This window comes from Trichomycterus rosablanca, chromosome 10 (genome assembly GCF_030014385.1).
Source record: "Trichomycterus rosablanca isolate fTriRos1 chromosome 10, fTriRos1.hap1, whole genome shotgun sequence".
Lineage (NCBI taxonomy): Eukaryota > Metazoa > Chordata > Actinopteri > Siluriformes > Trichomycteridae > Trichomycterus > Trichomycterus rosablanca.
Window position 1 is genome coordinate 31,211,741 of NC_085997.1, and position 24,307 is coordinate 31,236,047.

A 24,307-nucleotide genomic window follows, 5' to 3' on the forward strand; every position below is an offset into this window, starting at 1 on the left:
AGAGGTCAGACATTGGCGGATGGTTATTGTTTAAAATTCAGCTTCCATAGTGACTGCAATCTACTATGAGTGGCTAATGAGGGAATACTTGGTTAACCCCTATAGCCCAAGTGAAGCATTTTTTCCCTTTTTCTATTTAAACTGAAAGTCGACCCATTCTTTCTCATAAATGTCTGAGCTTTTTATAATGTTCCTTTTATATTGTATCCATAAAGCATTACCTGTAAAAGGTTTCAAATGGGTCCCAACATTTTTGAAATTGTGTTCCTTTTTTTAAATTATTATTTTAACCAATAAGCGGCAAGCTTGTAGCAGGCCGAAGTATAAAACAAATAGAGTAACAGTAATGTGAAACCGTATGGTGAACCCAAACACAGCGAGTAGTTTAGTTTTCCCACATCTTCAGCAATTTGAGCTAAAGTAGCTCGTCTGTTGGTTCGGACCACACAGACCAGCCTTCGCTCCCCACGTGCATCGATGAGCCTTGGCCGCCCATAACCCTGTCGCCGGTTTACCACTGTTCTGGCCTTGGACCACTTGGATGGATGGATGGATGGATGGATGGATGGATGGATGGATGGATGGATGGATGGATGGATGGATGGATACTGACCACTGCAGACCAGAAACACCCCACAAGAGCTGCAGTTTTGGAGATGCTCTGACCCAGTTGTCTAGCCATAACAATCTGGCCCTTGTCAAACTCGCTCAGATCCTTACGCTTGCCCATTTTTCCTGCTTCTACCATCTACTTTGAGGATAAAATGTTCATTTGCTGCCTAATATACCCCACCCACTAACAGGTGCTGTGATGAAGAGATAATCAGTGTTACTCACTTCACCTGTCAGTGATCATAATGTTATGCCTGGTCGGTGTATTTTCTATAATAACCATGGGGTCATGTGGTCAGCACTGGCATGGCTGTATTATGACGTGTAGAAGTATGTTTAGGTCACAACCCATGTGTATGTGGAAATGTGGAAATTACCATATTCATTTATTAAGGCACTAACACTGTTTTATTGACTTCATGGGGGGGGGGGGGTGTTAAAGATATTGATCAAAGAACATAAACATGAAGTTCACAAAAAATTCCACCTTTGTATCTAAGAGAAGACCACTTCCACTATGCCAATCCAACATTCAGACATTAGAAACGACACACAGCTGATGTTTATCATCTGATTGACTGTGATTGAATGTTTTCTGTTAGACAGAGACACTGTGGCATTTATTGCTTGAGCCCATGTTATCTGTGCAGTTGTTGCACTTCATCATTTATGATCTCCCATTCTTAACAAGGAGAATAATTTGACTTGGGTCGTATGAAGAAATCTGTACCCATAGTTTCATCCAAGTATTTTTTTATTATGATAGTGGGGCTTTGTGTACTAGTACACACACACTTCAGAGCTCAAAGGTATGCTGTAAAAATAGCTATAAGAGGAGAGCAGTGTTCTCAACAAACACTGTCATTTCTTTTAATCTGATTCTATATATATTGGTCGGCCAGCAGAAAGGCCCTCTATAGTTGAACATCCTGTTGGATCAGTGAGATATTTGTGAATGCGCTGCTCTAATTGGATGTGCTGTATCTTCTGAACTCTGTGAAATGCTGCTCCATCTATTGTTGTCACTATGACTCACTGCAAGATTTCCGGCTCCTTATTCAGAGGTGCTTAGGAACCACAGACTGGCGTAACGTTTTCTTTAAACTGAGTTTGGACCAGATCTAAAAAAGCTGGACGGCTATGTCAAACCCTTCAGGGAAAATCCCAGCTGTCATGCTGCCCCACCTGATAGGTTCACTTTAAAGGTAACAATAAAACAACAATGCTTTTTTTTTTTTTATTTGATCAGGTGGTGTGCTGATCTAATTCAATAGCCCAGGTTCGAGTCTTATGCCCCCTTTTCACTGCACTGTACCCTATCTTACAGTACTCTTTTACATTCTATGATCCCACATTTAGTGGTTGTTTTCATTGCTAAGTGATTATTGCTTTGCTCACAGCCTCAGCTTCAGTTAACTTCTCCTACTCTCACGAGTGCCCTTGTGCAGTTGACAGTGGCGCATTAAGTACACTACAGATAGTTCCATCATTTTCTGCAAAAGACGTAATGAGTGTGATGGGTCACACACCAGTGCTGTAATTTTTTTACTAACTACATTAGTAGTCTTAGGTTGTTAAGATGACTTACTTTGACTTAAGTAATCATTTTAAAAAACAAGCATTTGTTATAATAAAAATATAATAAAAATTGGACTACCAGATTATATAAACTATTATATAACTAATTATATAAATATACACTGATCAGGCATAACATTAAAACCACCTCCTTGTTTCTACACTTACTGTTCATTTTATCAGCTCCACTTACCATATAAAAGGCAGTTGTAGCCTAGTGGTTAAGATACTGGACTAGTAATCAGTAGGTTGCCGGTTCAAGCCTAACCACTGCCAAGATGCAACTGTTGGGCCCTTGAGCAAGGCCCTTAACCCTCAATTGCTTTGGATAAAAGCGTCTGCTAAATGCCAAAAATGTAAATGTAAATATAAAAGCACTTTGAAGTTCTTCAATTACTGACTGTAACTAGACATTCATCAGAGGTCATAGGACGCTGACCACAGGGCGCTGTTGGCTGGATATTTTTGGTTGGTGGACTATTCTCAGTCCAGCAGCAACAGTGAGGTGTTGCTCCATCAGTGCTGCTGTGTCTTATCCACTTATACCAGCACAACACACACTAACACACCACCACCATGTCAGTGTCACTGCAGTGCTGAGAATGATCCACCACCCAAATAATTCCTACTCTGTAGTGGTCCTGTGAGAGTCCTGACAGTTGAAGAACAGCATGAAAGGGGGCTAACAAAGCATGCAGAGTAACAGATGGACTACAGTCAGTAATTGTAAAACTAAGTGCTTCTATATGGTAAGTGAAGCTGATAAAATGAACGATGTGTGTAGAAACAAGGAGGTGGTTTTAATGTTATGGCTGATCGGTGTACATCAGTGACATAAACAATCATGGGTAAGTGAGCTCTGTCCATATTTTTATATACAGTGTGTCCTCTACATTTTCAGCTTGCAAATTTCAAGATTTGTTTAAATAAGTGCAAAATTCCAAACTGAGATAAAATTTCAAATTTGGTGGCAGCACGTAAGGTTAGTTTGTGTCTGTACGGGATCCACACTTTAGAGTCAGAATTTTACTGGCTGTTAGTAAATGTAGACTAATCTAGTGAAAAAGTAGCATTATATGCTGAATATGTAAACTTTATTTTATTGTCTTAAAATACACTGTAAAATCGTACATAAACTGCATTTCCTACAATGCATGCCAATTTTGTGACCCGCAAAGTGACCGCATCCCGCCACTAAATGGCAGTGTTTCCACATCATTGTTAACTGAGGCGGCTTTTCAACAAGTGATGTTGAGAAATATTTACAAATAATCCCAAAATGTACAAGAAGAGAAAATTAAAGCAGAAGAAGGTAATGTAATGAAAGATGGGAAAGTGAACACAAGTTTGTGCTTCAAGAAGAAAAACCGGTACGTCTCTTGTGTTATGAGGCCGTGTCTGTGGTAAAGGAGAACAATATAAATGTAGATATACATTATAAATATACAGTATAAATTTGGCATTTTGACACCAAACACAGAATTTAGCCACAACAAATTGTCTTAAGACTAAAATCACAGCAGGATACGTTACAATCGGCCCTCTGAGGGCCACCGTAATGCAGATGTGGCTGTCGGTGAAAATGAGTTTGACACCCCTGGTATATGCCATAGGCTCACTACAGTGCTGGATGCCTGGGCTAACTTTGTTGGACTTTCTTTATCGAGGACTAACTTTACTGATGTATGACTTGTGAGAGTGATTTCAGTTCGGTCAGTTATGCTGCTTTCTTGTATATTTAAATGAAATCTTATTAGTTAACGTTGCACACAATGCACTGGCCGTCCCTCACTGAGTGCTTCATAAAGGAACTCATGGGAATAAACCACTGTGATACATGAGTGGAATACACAGTGTGCTGCTGCAGATCATTTTCTTCTTTTTTTTGTCATGCTAATTATATACAAGTATAGTTGGTGATGAATTCCCAGGGGCACACACTCAATTGGGCACACATACACCCTCTCTAACTAAGAAATACATTGTCTCTGACTTGTTTGGATTAAAGACAGGAGCAAGAATTTACATATCCAAGTCTGGCAGGCATCCGTGGAAGCCGACCGTCTGTGAATATAGTCATCGGCACCACATTAAGCATCTCAGGAGAGCTAAACAGAAACCAGCATTGTACTTTCTCATCTATTAGAACTTTTTTATGAAAATCTGCTACTTCTGGTTTTTTGGGCTTTTGGCAAACTTTGGGCTCTTAGCTAAAATGCACAGTGATCTCTAGGTGGTAGTATTTCAGCCAAAAATGCTCCTACAGCAGGATGGAAAAAAGCATCTAAAAGCTGTAAAATCATAAGCAAAGCTGCAGTGTTACTAACACCTCAATTTCTTTGCTTATCTCTCTCACCTGTTTTATGTCTCTGTCTTGTTTCACCCTCTGATGTATATTAAGCTATATTTTTCTCCTAACGGTGGCAACGGTGGCTCGGTGGGTAGCACTGTTGCCTCACAGCAAGAAGGTCCTGGATTCGATTCCCAGGTGGAGCGGTCCAGGTCCTTTCTGTGTGGAGTTTGCATGTTCTCCCCGTGTCTGCGTGGGTTTCCTCCCTCAGTCCAAAGATGTGCAAGTAAGGTGAACTAGCGATACTAAATTGTCCATGACTGTATTTTAGGGTGGGGCGGTCTGACCAAAAATGTGTAATTTTTAGGATTCTGATGGATTCACGGTATATCGCGATATTTTTTATTTTATTTTTTATTTTTCTTGACTGGGACTTTTATATGTCTGTGGCTTATTCTACTGTCATAAGTAAATAGAATATAAAAAGTTTCATTTCAACATGTATATAATGAAGGTTTTGAGTACTATAAGCTTTGCTTGGCCCCACTTGTTTGCAAACTCCAATGTGAAAAAAGGGGGCAACTTTATATATGCTACCAGTTTGCTTATAACTAGAGCTGGCACCGATCCGATACTCTGTATTAGTATCGGTCCGATATTGGCCCAAATCACTGGATCGGATATCGGAAAAAAAATAACGTGTAATCTGATCCGATACTGTTGCTTAATGTAAATAACACTTAATGTAAATAACACTTAATGTAAATAAGGCCGTTGTTTGTGTGTAAAACAAATAACACACAAAGAAACGTTCCAACAGAGTGCTGTTTATTGCCACTTACGCTTGATGACATCATTAACATGTGCCACTGATCTACAACTCCTCTGCAACAGCCATTCAGAAATTAAAACACACTGCTCTACTTAAACTTTTAGCATTTAAAAAATCATCTACTACTGCCACATCTAAAAACACTGTTTAAACACGATAAAAATTGCTCTATAAATGATAAATCACTCACCTGAGATAAAGAACCTATCTTGTCCCAGCTTGGAGACAACAATGAATCCATTAGTGTTATGAAATAAAACTAACCGTTTCCTGTTTTCCTCTTCAAAATCCAGCAGGGTTTTTAATAAGCTAAAAACGTGACAGAACTTTAACGGAAAATCTCAACCAAACTCAATTCTAATTGGTCCATCGTGTTTGATTGACATCCACATCTTCCAATTGTAGACACTTTTGTTAAACAAGCCAAAAATGCTGCTAAATGTTCTGTGTGTAAAAGTGAAAATAAAAACAGCAGTTCTAGATAAGTTTGATGTTGTAGCTTCTGTATTTATTCCTTTAGAATATTTGTTTCACAGTCTGAGCATTGTTATTTAGATAGATAGTTTAACCATGGTGCATTGAGACATGTATTATTACTGCTTAGTTGTTTGACAGGAGAAATGACGATATCGGATTGGTATCGGTATTGGCAGATACGCAATTTGCAGTATCGGTATCAGACATAAAAAAGTGGTATTGAGCCAGCCCTACTTAAAATGTTTGTTTAGCAACTGACCTGAAGTACACGGTATGGCGGTATTTGAAAAATCCATATGGTATAAGGAATCAAAGACGGTATACTGAATGTACCATCATACCGCCCAGCACTACTGTTTGATATTAAACTTGAACTGATGAATCTTGTGTAATGAGTAACTACCTGTCCTGTCATGAATGTAACTAAAGTGTGTAAAACATGACGTTAAAATCCTAATAAATAAGTAATGGTGGCAAACTGTCCAGGAACCTGAGACAGCAAAGTGATCCATTATTATTAGTTGTACCTCCATCATGCTTCACAGATGGGCTGAGGTTTGGTGTTGGTCTACAGTGCCTGTTTTCTTCCAAATATGGCCCATAAATTATAGCTGTCATAGAAGTGATGTGGCAAATTTAAGATGTGCGAATGTAATATGTTTTGGTTGAGATGTTCGGTGTTGGATAGGGGCCACATAGGGCAGCTCAGCAGTCCCACTGCTGCCAAGTTCCCTCTGTTGGGCCCCTGAGCAAGGCCCTTAACCCTCAATTGCTCAAACTGTATTCAGTCATAAATGTAAGTCGCTTTGGATAAAAGAATCTGCTAAATGTCACAAATGCCGAAAATTTAAACATAGGGACCAGAGACTGCAGCAGTTGCTCTCCTGTGGGTAGTCTGCGGCAGTGTTCTTTAGTATTAGCTCAGTGATTTAGGCACTAAACTAGTTGCCACTTTCGGGACTTAGGGCCTTAACCCTCAATTACTTGAACTGTTTGTTTGTTTATTAGGATTTTAATGTCATGTTTTACACTTTGGTTACTTTTATGACAAAAATGGTAGTTACTTGTTACACATGATTCATCACTTCACAAGTTTAACGTCAAACACAGTCATGGACAATTTTGTATCTCCAATTCACCTCACTTGCATGTCTTTGGACTGTGGGAGGAAACCATGGGGAGAACATGAAAACTTCACACAGAAAGGACCCGGACCGCCCCACCTGGGGATCGAACCCAGGACCTTCTTGCTTCTCGCCTTCACTTGAACTTTATTCGGTTACAATTGTAAGTCGCTTTGGACAAAAGCGTCTACTAAATGCCATAAATGTACATGGAAGATTGTGGATAACACAACTGTCAGGCTGCCACTCTGTCACTGTTGGGTCCTTGAACAAGGCCATTAACTCTCAGTTGCATGGCACACATCATGATTTTATGCCACTTCAGTTGTAAGTTGCTTTTGAGAAAAGTTTCTGAATAGTGCAAACGTTTAAATGTAACAACACCCTCATCTATAAAATAACCTGTTTCAACCAGAAGTGCAGGTAATTTCAAAAAGGTTTTATATTTATACAAGTAGCTGTATAAAGTTGGTTGTTGTTCCTGCAGGATGGTGGTCTTTGATTTTTAACTTCCAGTGGGCAGCTTGTGATCTGTAAGCGGAAACATGCCTAATAGTGCTGCTGCTTGATGCATTGATCATTATTTCTGTGCCACATAATTTCGAGCCAGCAATATACAAAAATCCTAGAAAGCCTTGTGTAAGTAGTGCTTTGATTCTGATCCTGATCTAAATCCTTTATTTATTTATCCATGTTTCTGTTTATTTTTATTCCATGAGCTTAATCATAAGTAGGGCTGGCTCGATACCACTTTTTTATGTCCGATACCGATACTGCAAATTGAGTATCTGCCGATACCAATCCGATACCGTCATTTCTCCTCTCAAACAACTAAGCAGTAATAATACATGTCTCAATGCACCATGGTTAAACTATCTATCTAAATAACAATGCTCAGAACTGTGAAACAAATATTCTAAAGGAATAAATACAGAACCTACATCATCACACTTATGCAAAACATTTAGCAGCATTTTTGGTTTCACTTACATTTGAGCTGTTGTTCACGTGACACATCTCGCTTTGCGGCATGTCGTCCAAAGTGTCTACAATTGGAAGATGTGGATGTCAATCAAACGCGGTGGACCAATTAGTTCTGTCATGTTTTTAGATTATTAAACCCTGCTGGATTTTGAAGAGGACGTCTGTGGCTAAACGGGAAATGGTGTAGTTTGTTTTATTTCATAACACTAATGGATTAATCGTTGAGGATGTTAAGTCAAGTCAAATTTATTTATATAGCGCTTTTTACAATGGACATTGTTTCACAGCAACTCTACAGAATCCAGGACCAACAGACCAAAAACCCCTGATGAGCAAGCCGATGGCAACAGTGGCAAGGAAAAACTCCCTTAAAATTACAGGAAGAAACCTTGAGAGGAACCAGACTCAGCAGGGACCCCCATCCTTCTTGGGTGGCCTGAAGGATACTTTAAATAAAAAGAATTTACACAAATCATACATACACAAAATTAAATTTAACTGAAAGTTATAATAGCACAAAAATTATTGGAGTTCTTAATTATTCAGTCCAGTCTGTGATAAAGTCCATTGTAAGTTCTGGACATTTTTGGTGCAAACATGCCAGGGTCCCATCCCATCTAGTAGAAGCAACATTGTTGGCACAGCAGTCTCGACTTGCAGTTTTTTACCTCGAGAGGGAGGTGGGAGGGGGATGTGAGAGATCTTCATGTGTTATCTTCATGTATCTTCATGTGTTATTTGCTTTACACACAAACAATGGCCTTATTTACATTAACTGTGGGCGGCACGGGGGCTAAGTGGGTAGCACTGTCGCCTCACAGCAAGAAGGTCCTGGGTTCGATCCCCAGGTCGGGTGGTCTGGGTCCTTTCCATGTGTGGAGTTTGCATGTTCTTTCCATGTCTGCGTGGGTTTACTCCGGGTGCTCCGGTTTCCTCCCACAGTCCAAAGACATGCAAGTGAGGTGAATTGGAGACGCTAAATTATCCAGGACTGTGTTTGATATAACCTTGTGTGAATTGATGAACCTTGTGTAACAAGTAACTACCGTTTCTGTCATGAATGTAACAAAAAGTGTGTAAAACATGACGTTAAAATCCTAATAAATAAACAATAAACAAACATTAACAGTTATTTACATTAAGTGTTATTTACATTAAGCAACAGTATTGGATCGGATTACACGTTTTTTTCCTTCTGATATCTGATCCAGTGATTTGGGCCAATATCAGAAAGATACCAATACAGAGTATCCGATCAGTGCCAGCCCTAATCATAACCTCTCTTTAGAGATTAATTTAAATTCTAAATAATTCAACTTGTTTGTCTTGAAAAAAATGGTAATTTTATCATTTATCCCAATTTTACATTTATTATTTATTATTTTTTTTAATCTCATTTGGTGTTATTTCTGCAGTATTGCCACTGTTGTGTAATTTTGAAGTAAGAGCGTCTCTGCAGTCATATAACACTGCATAATTATCAGTCTTTCCCAGCTTCATTTATCAAAGCGTTGTGTAAATTAGATTCGGTCCGGCTTTAAATTTGCTGACATAATCTGTGTTGTAATTTAGCAAAGTCTTGATTTAACATTCGTCTGCTGTACATGCACCTTAACAGCCAGGTTTGTAATGCCATGAATTGCTGGTTTATAACCAGGAAGACAATAAAGAGCTCTTGAACGACATTTATAGGCTTAAACTCACCTTTATAGGCTAATAAAGTCATTAAAGTCGTTCCTGGATCATAATTAAGGGTGTTTTATGCTTAACACAAATATGAAGAGGATGCATTCATCTGATCAAGAAAAGCCGAATCACTACACGCCCCCTCCAACCCGTGTCTGTTCTGCGGCTTCTTATCACTTGGCAGTGTTAGGTTCTCATGTATCGTGTATGGAGGGCCACACTAGGCTCGATTAAGCTCAACATAACCTAATTTAAAACTAATATTGGCATTGAAACCAATGTTTAGCATAAAATACCTGAGTTTAACAAAGGGTTGTGGCAGGATAATCCAGGAGGTTGAGGCTAGCAAATGCTTCCTCCGAGATATGTCCAGCCAGCCAGTTTTTATGAACTGCAGCTCATGAAATGTCATTGGCGAATCAACATGTCTAAAAGAGAAGAGTTACAAATGCCCAGGATTGGCTGGCATCACATGATTGATAGGGTGGACAGAAAGCTGTGCCTACAACCCAGTCTTCAGGGCCAGTCTACTCCCTGCTACTACTTTTGGTGTACAGTTGCAATTGGAAATATTCAATATCCCTCCTCACCTTAAAAGGTACAATAGTGATATGTAAAATATGTGAAATTTTGTTTAGCATCTTTCCCCAATTTTGCCCCCAATCTAGTCGTATCCATTTACCTGATCACATTTCGCCTCCTCTACTTCTCCTGACCTCCACTTCTGACCAGAAAATGCTGTGAACATCACACGCCCCTTCAGCACGTGTAGTAGCCGGCTTCCTCTTGTTATCTGTACTAGGTGTGTTCATATGGTAATCTGTATTGCTCAAGGAGAGTCATGCACTGATCTCCACTATCCCCCATCTCTCTGCAGGCACACATAATCGAACAGCCAGCAGAAGTCATAATTGCAGCAGTTATGAGGAATCCCCTTCAGCATTTTCACCCTCGGATGAGCCAATCATCGTCTGTATAGTCAGTTGAGAGTTGAGATTTGAATTTATGAGTAATAGTGTCCATGTGTACTATTGTTCAACCCCCAGCCTCAGTGTGTGTGTGTGTGTGAGTGTGTAAAAGAGAGTAAGATAGCAGATTAATCAGAGGTCAGTGTAACACTGTATGTGTAATATACTCTGCACTCAGTTTTAAATCGTGTTGTTTCTTTTTTGTTTTGTTTAGTTGTGTAACACCATCACTCATCATGGCATTTAAACTATTCTATGATGAAGATTCTTCCTGATTTTTTATTGCTGCTGTCATCTGTGCTGATGTATACCTTCTGTATACCATAACACATCAATTACTATTTGTGGGTGTCGTTGCAAAGCACTAGATAATTTTGCCATCAATCATTTTGTCAGCCTGCATTCCCTCAAAATAGTGAGAGCTCATTTGTGCCACACATTCTGTGCTCGGCCAACTGTGGGCACCGGGCAGTCAGTCCGGCGCTCTGAATTTTTTAACAGTAGAGCTGTGTTGGCTGCTGCAGGGAAGAGGCGAGATGAAAACGTTCCCCATGATTATGTAGATCAACACACTGAATAGATTTCTCCAGAGGTCTCCACTGGCCAGATTCCTTTGAAGTTTTTATCCTCGCTTCTCTGAGAGCCAGCAGCACTGAGGTGGTCGTTCTGACAGGAAATCTGTTACTCAGCTTTATTATTGAGGTCATTGAATCACTTTGTTCATGTGTTAACTGGCTGTGCTGTTTAATATTCATGTCAGTGGTAATTAATTAGCAGACTTGCGCTTAACCTGGGCTGTTTTTGATGTATTAGAGCAGCGGTCCCCAGCCTTTTTTGCAGCACAGACCAGTTTCATATAAGATATCATTTCACGGACCGGTGGGGACAGGAGGATTTAAAATAGAATAAATATAACACCTGAAAAGTTGGAAATTTAATTAATTAAACTCTAATTATTTATTCTTTCTGTGCGGCCCGGTAATTAATGGACTGTATTATAGGACAAGGACAAGGTGTCCACCAAACACATGACTGAGTGAAACTGGGCAGATTGTCAACATTGTCAGTATCTCAGCAGTATATCAGCAGGTTGAAATGATAATGTAGCATTTCATTTTGTTGTTACGATGGCTTTATGCTGGTCAGGGTCACAGTTTCTCTGGTTTCGGAGTACAATGCAATTACACACCCTGGATAGGATGCTAATCCATCACAATGCCTTGGGCATCACCCTACGCACAAACCCTGCTCCAACCTGCCCCATCTTACGGACATAGCTCATCACGTCTGTATGTAGACGCCCGGTTGCCTGGTAGCACTGCTGGGGATTCAAACCCTGGATCCCAGCAACAGTTGACTAGCATTATTTACTGCTGTGCCAGCCGAGCATAGTTTGTTTGTTTATTAGGATTTTAACGTCATGTTTTACACTTTGGTTACATTCATGACAGGAATGGTAGTTACTCACTACACAACGTTCATCAGTTCACAAGGTTATATCAAACACAGTCATGGACAGTTTAGTGTCTCCAATTCACCTCACTTGCACGTCTTTGGACTGTGGGAGAACGGGGTCTGTGGACACGGGGAGAACATGCAAACTCCACACAGAAAGGACCCGGACTGCCCCACCTGGGGATCAAACCCAGGACCTTCTTGCTTTGAGGCGACAGTGCTACCCACTTGTGCTAGCCACTGTGCTGCCCCCAACCGAGCATCGAAATCTATCATATTTTATATATACAGTGGGGCCAAAAAGTATTTAGTCAGCCACTGATTGTGCAAGTTCTCCTACTTAGAAAGATGAGAGAGGTCTGTAATTTTCATCATAGGTACACTTCAACTATGAGAGACAAAATGAGAAAAAAAATCCAGGAAATCCCATTGTAGGATTTTTAAAGAATTTATTCGTAAATTATGGTGGAAAATAAGTATTTGGTCAATAACAAACAAGCAAGATTTCTGGCTCTCACAGACCTGTAACTTCTTCTTTAAGAAGCTCTTCTGTCCTCCACTCGTTACCTGTATTAATGGCACCTGTTTGACCTCGTTATCTGTATAAAAGACACCTGTCCACAGCCTCAAACAGTCAGACTCCAAACTCAACCATGGCCAAGACCAAAGAGCTGTCGAAGCACACCAGGAAGAAAATTGTAGACCTGCACCAGGCTGGGAAGAGTGAATCTACAATAGGCAAGCAGGTTGGTGTGAATAAATCAACTGTGGGAGCAATTGTAAGAAAATGGAAGACATACAAGACCATTGATAATCTCCCTCGATCTGGGGCCCCACGCAAGATCTCATCCCGTGGGGTCAAAATGATCATGAGAACGGTGAGCAAAAATCCCAGAACTACATGGAGGGACCTGATGAATGACCTGCAGAGAGCTGGGACCAAAGTAACAAAGGCTACCATCAGTAACACATTACGTCGAGAGGGACTCAAATCCTGCAGTGCCAGGCGTGTCCCCCTGCTTAAGCCAGTACATGTCCAGGCCCGTCTGAAGTTTGCCAGAGAGCATATGGATGATCCAGAAGAGGATTGGGAGAATATCATGTGGTCAGATGAAACCAAAATGGAACTTTTTGGTAAAAACTCAACTCGTTGTGTTTGGAGGAAGAAGAATGCTGAGTTGCATCCCCAGAACACCATACCTACTGTGAAGCATGGGGGTGGAAACATCATGCTTTGGGGCTGTTTTTCTGCAAAGGGGACAGGACGACTGATCCGTGTTAATTGAAGAATGAACGGGGTCTTGTATCGTAAGATTTTAAGCCAAAACCTCCTTCCATCAGTGAGAGCATTGAAGATGGAACGTGGCTGGGTCTTCCAGCATGACAATGATCCCAAACACACCGCTCGGGCAACGAAGGAGTGGCTCCGTAAAAAGCATTTCAAGGTCCTGGAGTGGCCTAGCCAGTCTCCAGACCTCAACCCCATAGAAAATTTGTGGAGTCCGTGTTGCCCAGCGACAGCCCCAAAACATCACTGCTCTAGAGGAGATCTGCATGGAGGAATGGGCCAAAATACCAGCTACAGTGTGTGCAAACCTGGTGAAGACTTACAGGAAACGTTTCACCTCTGTCATTGCCAACAAAGGTTATGTTACAAAGTATTGAGTTGAACTTTTGTTATTGACCAAATACTTATTTTCCACCATAATTTACAAATAAATTCTTTAAAAATCCTACAATGGGATTTCCTGGATATTTTTTCTCATTTTGTCTCTCATAGTTGAAGTGTAGCTATGATGAAAATTACAGACCTCTCTCATCTTTCTAAGTAGGAGAACCTGCACAATCAGTGGCTGACTAAATACTTTTTGGCCCCACTGTACATTACATCTAACTAACCGTCATTCTAATTTACATGCCTGAAGTACCATTTTGGGATCTCACAGCCCTCTTTTTGACAGGTGGGGATGCACTGTTGTTCCACGTTTTCTCCAGTTAAAGATAATAGTTTCTACTGGGGTTGATTGAGTTCCAGATTCTTTCCAGGATGATATATTGAAATAGTTTCTTTCTCGTCTCTTTTTATTGCAGCATAGTGTGCTGCTTGTTTATGCCCTGAAGTCTACTTCACATTGCTGAAAAGCTTCTATTTAAGCATTGTTTACATTCAACAGCGCTGGCAGGAGTTAAGCCTGGGTGTAATTAACAATTAAATTTGGTAAATGGGTCCTTTTCAGTTCATTGATAAAATGATCATTTAAAAACTGCATTTTGTATATTATATTGTTTACTCATTTTGTGTTTATCTCATGCTATTTTTGGCTATTTTTATCTCTGCATGCTTTGTTAGCCCCCTTTCACCCTGTTCTTCAATGGTCAGGACCCCCACAGGACCACCACAGAGCAGGTATTATTTAGGTGGTGGATCATTCTCAGCACTGCAGTGTCACTGACATGGTGGTGGTGTGTTAGTGTGTGTTGTGCTGGTATGAGAGGATCAGACACAGCAGCGCTGCTGGAGTTTTTAAATACCATGTCCACTCACTGTCCACTCTATTAGACACTCCTACCTAGTTTATCCACCTTGTAGATGTAAAGTCAGAGACGATCGCTCATCTATTGCTGCTGTTTGAGTTGGTCATCTTCTAGACCTTAATCAGTGATCACAGGACGCTGCCCACAGGGCGCTGATGGCTGGATATTTTTGGTTGGTGGACTATTCTCAGTCCAGCAGTGACAGTGAGGTGTTTAAAAACTCCATCAGCGCTGCTGTGTCTGATCCACTCATACCAGCACAACACACACTAACACACCACCACCATGTCAGTGTCACTGCAGTGCTGAGAATGACCCACCACCCAAATAATACCTGCTCTGTAGTGGTCCTGGGAGAGTCCTGACCATTGAAGAACAGCATGAAAGGGGGATAACAAAGTATGCAAAGAAACACAGTAATTGTAAAACTACAAAGTGCTTCTATATGGTAAGTGAAGCTGATAAAATAGACAGCTGATAAATGTTTGTAGAAACAAGGAGGTGGTTTTAATGTTATGGCTGACCGGTGTACATGTGTAAATGTATATATGACAAAAGCGTTCTATTCATTCTACCAAGTGTCAGCTAATACTCTAATCAAAGAATACAGATGTAGTCAGATTCTTAAAAGTTTGACAGCATTAGTGTAGTTATTATAACACACTATGATAAGCAGAGTTTAACCTCATACTGGAGCATGATGCAAAATATTCACATCATCAGAGGTGAACATGCAGTCAGACTTTATACTAATGCAAAAAGATTGTGATATTTTGATAGCTAATAGTTCAGTTGTTCGATTTTATTTTGTGTCATGTTTTTACCACCATATTCTGGTCAAAGTCTCAGTGGGTCCGGTTTCCCTGGAATGACCAGGTGCAATGCAGTAACACACCCTGGACAGGACGCCAGTCCATCGCAGGGCCCCCTCATGAGAAATAATTTTAATTTGCTTTAAATTCATGGTGAAAATAGACACTGGTCACATGGGTTTCTACTGGAAAAATATGGTGTAACACTAACAATCACCTGCTTGAACATGGCTGGATTTTAAAATCGTTCCTAGAGCCATTGGTTCAGTGTTCTTTAACTTTTCAACTGTACAGATGACCTTCATCTTTAAATCATTTGCTTACAATTTTAAGTGTCTCATAAAAGTGGGGCTGCATTGATCGTAAAGGCGGCACGGTGGCTAATGCCTAGTTCACACTACACGATTTTTGCCCTGATTTTCGCTCGGCGACTGGTCGGCGATTGATTTTCCGGGTCGGGAGCAACTCGGCGTTTGCTCGGCGATCAAAACTCGGCTCTCAGTCGCTAAGTGTGAACTATCCAACAACTCGACCCGACCGGCTCGCCGAGCGCTCGGCAACTGGATTGAGTTTTCTAGCACGCCAGATATCTGATCTCAGACGGGCAACTGGGAATGAGTGACAATGTCGAACAGCCAATGAGAACACAGGATACAGCGTGAGGGGAAATGCAGGAGAGGACAGGGGTCAGGGGCTTAATTAATATAGTTTATATCAGGATACACCGGCACACACACGTTTTTTACAGTATTTCTGATTTGATCGTCCTCTACAAAACATAATACCCACGCTGCATTGCAAAACTTACTACAAAACAAGCCATATACTGTTTGTGTTGCCAAATCCACTCAGATTCATTTATTTTTCCTCCTTGATATTACGCTGCACATCAGCGAACAAACACTTTGATCTCTCGCTACTTGTTGACGTTCATTTTTTTGGACGTGGTATCATTAAACTTCTCGTCACTTCTCACGTGTTTTTGTAAAAAAAAAAAAGAAAAAAAGGGAGACCAGAGAAGCTCGTCTGCGATTCCAGTTGGTGATGGATCGTGTAGTGTGAAACCCCCTATCGCCGATCAGTCGTGTAGTGTGAAATATACACCGACTGAAAGACTCCCGAGTGCAGGAGATTCAGTCGTATAGTGTGAACTGTACAGCGACCTGACGACTTGGAAAGTCGTGTAGTGTGAACTTGGCATAAGTGGGTAGCACTGTCGTCTCAGAGCAAGAAGGTCCTGGGTTTGATCCCCAGGTGGGGCGGTCCGGGTCTTTTCTGTGTGGAGTTTGCATGTTCTCCCCGTGTCCATATGGGTTTCTTCCGGGTGCTTTGGTTTCATCCCACAGTCCTAAGACATGCAGTTAGGTGAATTGGAGATACAAAATATGTGTTCGATATAACCTTGTGAACTGATGAACCTTGTGTAATGAGTAACTACCGTTCCTGTCATGTGTAACCAAAGAGTGTAAAACATGATGTTAAAATCCTAATAAACAATAAAGTAAAACATTGATTGTGACATTTAAAATCTAAAAGAAATGAGGGGATCAAAATGAGTTCATGTGTGTCATGTTGAAATCTGTTTCAGGTGTGAAAGCAGTGTTCTCCGGCCACTACCACCAGAATGCAGGGGGAGGCCACACTGGGCTGGACATGGTGGTGAGCTCAGCAATTGGACTCCAAATGGGCAAGGATGCTCATGGAGTCCGAGTGGTGGTGGTGACGGCTGATGAGATCATCCATCGCTACCATAGTCTGGAGCAGCTGAGTGAAAAGGGCGTGGACGAAGATCTGATAAAACTGCTCTCTTGAATGTGGGTTTTTGGTAGCCTGCTAAGATTTTGGGTTCTTATATAAGGGTTTTGGGTCTGGTGAAAATTTGAGAAATTTGATTCCTGATATGTTGAAAAAAATCTCAGTTGTATAAGTGGCATTTCATTTCCCTCTGAAGGCTGCTAAAAAAAACAGTGGACTGACGATTCAGAGGTCACAATATCTCAAGGTGCCAATTGTAGGTAGTTTATCTCCTGCATTCCAATCCTTTCATTGCACTCGTGGCTTTTATAGATTGCACAGTTGCCTTTTAGAAATAAGAGGGTTCTAAACCAGAACCGTCCCCCTCTCAATCCTTCATACTCCAGTCTAGGCTCTCGGTATTTGAACCAGCCGATTTCACCTGGGAATGCCTTCATTCTGTTATGTCTGCATCATTTAATAATTCTAATAAGCAGATGGAAAGCATAAGGCTAGATAAACAGCATTAAAGCCTGTCGCTTGTTGATTTCATTCTCTGCCTCTGTGCCCATTACACTCTTCCTACTCTACGAGGTGAGAAGAGGCAATCTCCATGGAAACTACTGAAAGACATGATGGTTAAGACTGGGACTTATACAGACTAGTTCAGTCAGTGGATCATCAGAAACCATTACAGATCCCCTACTTGTTTTAGCACTGGTTTTATCTTTCGTGATCAGGATCTTTGATCACTTAGCACATGACACGTAGACTACTAAAAAAGAAGCTAAGGTATATTGATGGTCTGTGTTTAGGCTGAGAGCTTGTACTGATTTAGCTCTGTGTCTTTTTAAGCTTTGTGTCAGAACTGAGAATATCTTAAAAGCCAAATATGAGCCGCTCAGGTGGCACAGCGGTAAAAACACACGCTGTTCACCAGAGATCTCGAATACATCGTATCGAATCTCTGCTCTGCCTGCCGGCTGAGGCTGAGCGGCCACATGAACAACGATTGGCCTGTTGTTCAGATAGGGGCAGGATTAAGCCGGATGGTGTCTCTCTGTCAGACTAGTGCGATTACGACCTCTGCTGGCTGGTTGGTGGCGCCTGCACGGAGATGGGAAAGGAGTGCGGTAGAGCGCTGTACTTTTCTCGTCAAGTGTAGGTGATAAGATGTTCGATTGCTGTGCACGTGTCGGAGGGGGCGTGGTGCAGCCTCGTCCTCCCCAATCAGGAGCAGGGACCAGCATCAGTGAGAGGATGATTGACGGGCAGAAATTGTATGCGCTAAAGTGGGAGAAACAGGGAAAAAAAAAAAGCTAAAAATAAACATTCGTTCAGCAAATAATTCAATGCCCTTTTTTTTTACCTGAGTCTTATATTATATTATATTAATTATATTATATTATATTAATTATATTATATTATATTATAATATATTATATTACAGCTTTGAAAAAACATTTACTCTAATCATGTATCGTATTCTGGCGTCTGCAATCACAGAATCACATTTGTCCTTATGTTTGGGGTCCATTTAATAACATTAAAGTGCAATTGAGAGATGGGAGGAATATCAGAAGGACACTTAAACACTTACAAATAACAAATAACACACTTTGTTAGGTGACTTATAGTCTTTACATTGTATTTTTATGTTCACTTTATGTTTATTTTGGCGGGCGCTGGTGAGCAGGCAATGGAGTAGGACTGTGCAATGGAGTTTTTTTGAGCATTTATTCATATGTACTACAATATTTGTGCTTTAATACATGAAAGAACACTTCGAAGCCAGTTGGAGCCATAAAAGTTGTATCTATGGCCGCTAGTCTCCATAAATATAAGTACAACGGGACTGCAGGTAGCAGACTACCATTTTACCATTTTATGTTTATTTTATGAGAATTTGAGCCAAATGTTTCATGTGATTTTTTTTTCCACCTTGATTCTGGTTCCTTAAGCCTTTTCTTTTCACTAAATGCCTTGGAAAATCATACCGTAGCACCTTATCATGTTCTTGACTGTATTCTTTACTTAATTAAACATGTTTTTAATACAATTTGTCCTTGTGATTGTTTTTGCTTAGTCTGAGCTGAAACCCGAGTAGAACCCGAACCCTACAGGTTTTATTTCTACACATATTTCTAGATTTATTATGGGACTGCATGAGTAAAACAGGCATTTTTTTAATAAAACCAGCACAATTTACAAGCTGATTTACCAGTCAGGACTACAGAGAATTGCATCTTTTAACTGAGCACAATATTACATGTGTTTTTCATGACTTCTCTAGTATTATGCAGTACAGAGCATTTACACACAAGGGTGCGAAATACAGAGCAGTGGGATTCATCAAACCTAAAAATCATTTTACGTATGCCGGGCGTCATGTTGGCCCAGTGGGTAGCACTGTCACCTCACAGCAAGAAGGCCCTGGGTTCGATCCCCAGGTGGGGATTCTGTGTGGAGTTTGTATGTTCTCCCCATGTCTACATCGGTTTCCTCCCACAGTCCAAAGACATACAAGTGAGGCGAATTGTAAATACAAAATTGTCCATGACTGTGTTTGGAAATTAAACTTGTGAACTGATGAATCTTGTGTAATGAGTAACTACCGTTTCTGTCATGAATGTAACCAAAGTGTAAAACATGACGTTAAAACCCTAATAAATAAATTTTACATATGCCTGTTCATTTCCAGGTACTAATCTGATGCATCATTTGCACAATGTCTAGAATTAGTGCTGAAGGGTTTGTGTCTGATGTCAAGAACAGATTTTTCTAAACTGGTTGTTTTAGTAGCTAATGGGCAAATTTTCACATTGGGCCAGTTGGTGCTGAACTGCATTTTTTCTTCAATAAATGAAATAAGCATTTTTAATGTGTTTGTCTTTGTCCAATAATACATGGTTTGATGATCTTAAACAGATGTGTGATGAATATACAACAACAGAAAAAATTAGGACAGGGGCAAATACTTTATCACAGCACAATGAAGTGTCTTGGTAAAGTTTTGGCCACCTCTAGGCTATGCTTGGCATAGATTCTATAGAGTCTGGAACTGTACTGGATTGACAAACACTTCTTTTAAAACTCATTGCTTCAGTTGGTGTTTTGATGATGGTGATAAGAGCTTTAACATATCGATTAAAATCTTCTACAGGGGTTCAGTTCTTCTGAGATCAGGCCATAGCTCATGATTTACATCATGATTACACTTGTCAAACCAAATCTGTTTAAATCCATCTTATCAGTTCCTACTCATCTGCATTCAGGCGAGTGGCACAGTGGCTCGGTGGGTAGCACTGTTGCCTCACAGCAAGTAGGTCCTGGGTTTGATTCCCAGGTGGGGCGGTCCAGGTCCTTTCTGTGTGGAGTTTGCAGAACATCCCAGTGTCTGCGTGGGTTTCCTCCAGGAGCTCTGGTTTCCTCCCACAGTCCTAAGACATGCAGGTGTGGTGAATTGGAGATACAAAACTATCCATGACTGTGTTTGACATTAAACTTGTGAATTGATGAATCTTGTGTAACCAGTAACTACCTGTTCTGTCATGTATGTAACCAAAGTGTAAAACATGGCGTTAAAAATCCCAATAAACAAATAAACAAACTACTCATCTGCATTCAGACGGGTGGCTCAGTGGGTATACTGTCGCCTCACGGCAAGAAAGTCCTGGGTTCGATTCACAGGTGGAGTGGTTTGGGTCCTTTCTGTGTGGAGTTTGCATGTTCTCCCTGTGTCTGTGTGGGTTTCCTCCGGAAGCTCCGGTTTTCTCCCACAGTCCAAAGACATGCAAGTGAGGTAAATTGGAGATACTGAATTGTCCATGACTGTGTTTGAACTGATGAATCTTGTGTAATGAGTAACTACCTGTCCTGTCATTAATGTAACCAAAGTGTGTAAAACATGACGCTAAAATCCTAATAAATAAATACATTTGCATTCAGGAATGGAAGCTGATTTTCAGTTACAGTACTTATGTAACACTACTGGTTACACTCATGACTATGTAATTGTGTTACAGCACTGTTCAGTTTATAAAGGTGATCTTTTCTGTTGGCTTTTTTCCTGGATGGGGAGCTTGGCATGATGAAGTCTGCTTTGGAACAGAAGGGCATTTGACATTTAGCAGGTTGCCATTCCTCACACAGCAGAATGGACTCCCACACTGAGAAAAATCAGAGCCCGATTTCCAAACTCATAACAACCGTTTGCATCACCACCAAAATAAATGCATAACAGGATAGCCATTGTGTTTAGTACCTGCACAACCATGCTATGTGTTTGCTTGTACATTTTGCTTGATTGGTCTTTTCCCTCAAAATACAGTGGAACCTTGGTAATCATACACAATTGGGTGCTGTTTAAGTAGTGGTTTGTCTTTCATTGTGTTCTTTAGATATTTTTACAACACTTGCAATGAACTATTGACCAGTACACCTTGAATAAATTGTTTGTAGTTGTCATCTGGTCATTTTTTATTTATGTTATTGTTTAGCCGTCTTCCAGAAACACATGAAAAATGTATTCCTAATTTTCCTCCCGATTTAGTTGCATCCAACTACCCAATTGCATTTCGCTTCCTCGACTGCTGCTGACCGAGGAGAGCTGTGACTACACACTCCCCCTCCGACACGTGTGCGGTAGCCGACTGCTTCCTTTCACCTGCATGCAGCAAGTTCTTACGGAGATCTGTATCATGCATGGAGAGTGACGCACCGATCGCCATTCTTCCCCGTCTCACTGCAGGTGCCATCAAACAGCCAGCAAAAGTCGTAACTGCAGCAGGTATGAGGAATACACTCGGACGAGCCGATTACTGTCCATGTAGGCACCCAGTAGCAGAGCTGAGATTGTTTGTTTGTTTATTAGGATTTTATTTTTATATAAAAAAAAAATTATATAAATTTTCTCCACTTTTTTCCCCCAATTTTCTCCCCTAATCTAGTCGTGTCCAATCACCCTGAATGCGTCCTCTATACTGATTCGACCCTTCACCACTGACTGAGGACGCCTCTCAATTGACATACACCCCCTCTGGCACGTACAGACAGTACAGACTGCATTTTTCACCTGCACGAGTGGAGTTCATACACCGACGGGCACTGTGTACGGAGGGCCACACCCCCATCAGCATTATTCCTCAGCCCTGTGCAGGCGCCATCAGTCAGCCAGCAGGGGCCGCAGTTGCACCAGTTATGAGGACCTATGATCCGACTTTTACCCCTAACCCTGAACAACAGCCAATTGTTGTTCATGCAGCTGCCCAACCCAGTCAGAAGGCAGAGCTGAGATTCAATACGATGTATTTGAAACCCCAACCCTGGTGCGCTAGCGTTCTTCACCGCTTATTAGGATTTTAACATCATGTTTTACACTTTAGTTACATTCATGACAGAAACGATAGTTACTCATTACACAAAGTTCATCAGTTCACAAGGTTATATCAAACACAGTCATGGACAATTTAGTATCTACAATTCACCTCACTTGCATGTCTTTGGACTGTGGGAGGAAACCGGAGCACCCAGAGTAAACCCACGCAGAAAGGACCCGGACCGCCCCACCTGGGGATCAAACCCAGGACCTTCTTGCTGTGAGGCGACAGTGCCACCCACTGAGCCACCATGCCGCCTGAGCTGAGATGTGAGCGCTGGTGTGCATGTTTTACCGTTGTGCCCAATTAAACAAAAAATTTTAAGCAAATAGCAGATTAATAATATACTGTAGTAAATCCCGGTCTTAAGTACAATTCATATGCATGAGCACAACTGTATTATAAAACTGATAGTTCCGGTCCTAAAATCTGATTGGCTGAGCCCCGTTCGAAGCCGTTGTAAAATCCCCAATAAACGCACACCTATGAGCACCTCACATCATTCCATATTAATACGCCACTGAAAAGAAAAAGTGAATGTTATGTTCGCCCTCATGTTGCCTAGCAACACTGTTAACGAACTACCTGGGGACGCGAAGAATGCTTTTTGTAAGTGTTTTGGTAAATAAAAACATTTATTTATTGAACATTGTTGTATTTTATTATATTTTATGTTGACCGCCGTTTTATAAAAGCAATAATCCACTCGAGGTTGTGCGTTACTGCTATGATTTTATCACGGGGAAAGACGTTTTAGGCACTTCGCGTCGTGCCAAAACAACCTTCCCCATGATAAAATCGCAGTAACGCACGGTCTCTCGTGGCTTATTGCTTTATTTTATGATCATGTTCTTAAAACAAAGCTTAAAGCAAAGCTAAAGGATTATCTTCATCAACAGCACTTTCTTTAATCAGTATTCAGAATAATACTGTATATATAAAGTACAAAGTCAATACAAAAATCTGTTCTCTTTTTAGACGTAGCAGCAGCTCGGCGGCTTGCATGTTTCAAGGCTAAACCCTCTGCTTTGTGAGTTATGAATTTATTGTTATGTAACTGGCAATCAGTTTATGTTGCATTTCTCTGTACGACTCAGTACAGCTGAGTTCGTTACCAGGCTGCTGCATATTAAGTGTGCTTGTACTGCCAGCTTCGACTTCCCTCATTCAAACTTTATTACTCTTCCCCAAAGGGGGTTTGAGTTTTCCTCATCAGGGTCATACTGGGCTCACTGCAAGCCTTTTATGTGAACTAGATTTTATGTTTGTGGGGTTTGTGTTCGCTTTTTTCAGAGCTGAGCTGTATAATTTAAAACAAAAGCTCTTAATTTAGACAATCATTTAATTAAGTCCAATTAAACAAAAATAACAATATTTTAAGGTTGGTTCGCTAAATTATAGAACAAAGTCAAGCTTTAAAATTGTAATTTAAAACAGAGGCCTGACTAGTACTTTTCATAAACATGATTTATTTGTTTATTCATCCTAATTTCCAGCTTTATTGTAATCAGGGTTAAGCTGGGTCTAGAGCTTGGGTGCATGGAAATACACCCTGGACCAGAATACACACAGACAGAGACAGTAATCAAACAAATTGTGTGACATTCAGACAACCCAGAGAATCAAGGTAATTTTTTTATCTGTGTATGCAACATATGGCCAAAATTATTTGGACACCTGACCATAAACTTGTTGGACATCCCAAAAACAAATGGTATTGAAATGTGTTATCTTTTCAGCTATAACAACAGCCACTGACCTTAGAAGGCTTCTTAGAAGTCTTTGAAGTATGTCTGTGGGAATGTTCAGCTTTGTGCCTAGTGTTTCCGGGTGCCGCCAGAC

The 24,307-nt window shown here is 40.7% G+C and overlaps 1 protein-coding gene across 1 annotated transcript in view; it reads left to right on the forward strand.

The window, feature by feature from the left end:
* cpped1 (calcineurin-like phosphoesterase domain containing 1) overlaps positions 1-19,125 on the forward strand; it is a 40,876-nt gene extending 21,751 nt beyond the window's left edge. Inside the window, exon 4 of the mRNA XM_063003805.1 lies at positions 16,942-19,125. Within this exon, the coding sequence (XP_062859875.1) occupies positions 16,942-17,165 (224 nt within the window). The 3' untranslated portion in view covers positions 17,166-19,125. The remainder of the gene's footprint in view (positions 1-16,941) is intronic.
* The last annotated feature ends 5,182 nt before the right edge of the window (positions 19,126-24,307 follow it).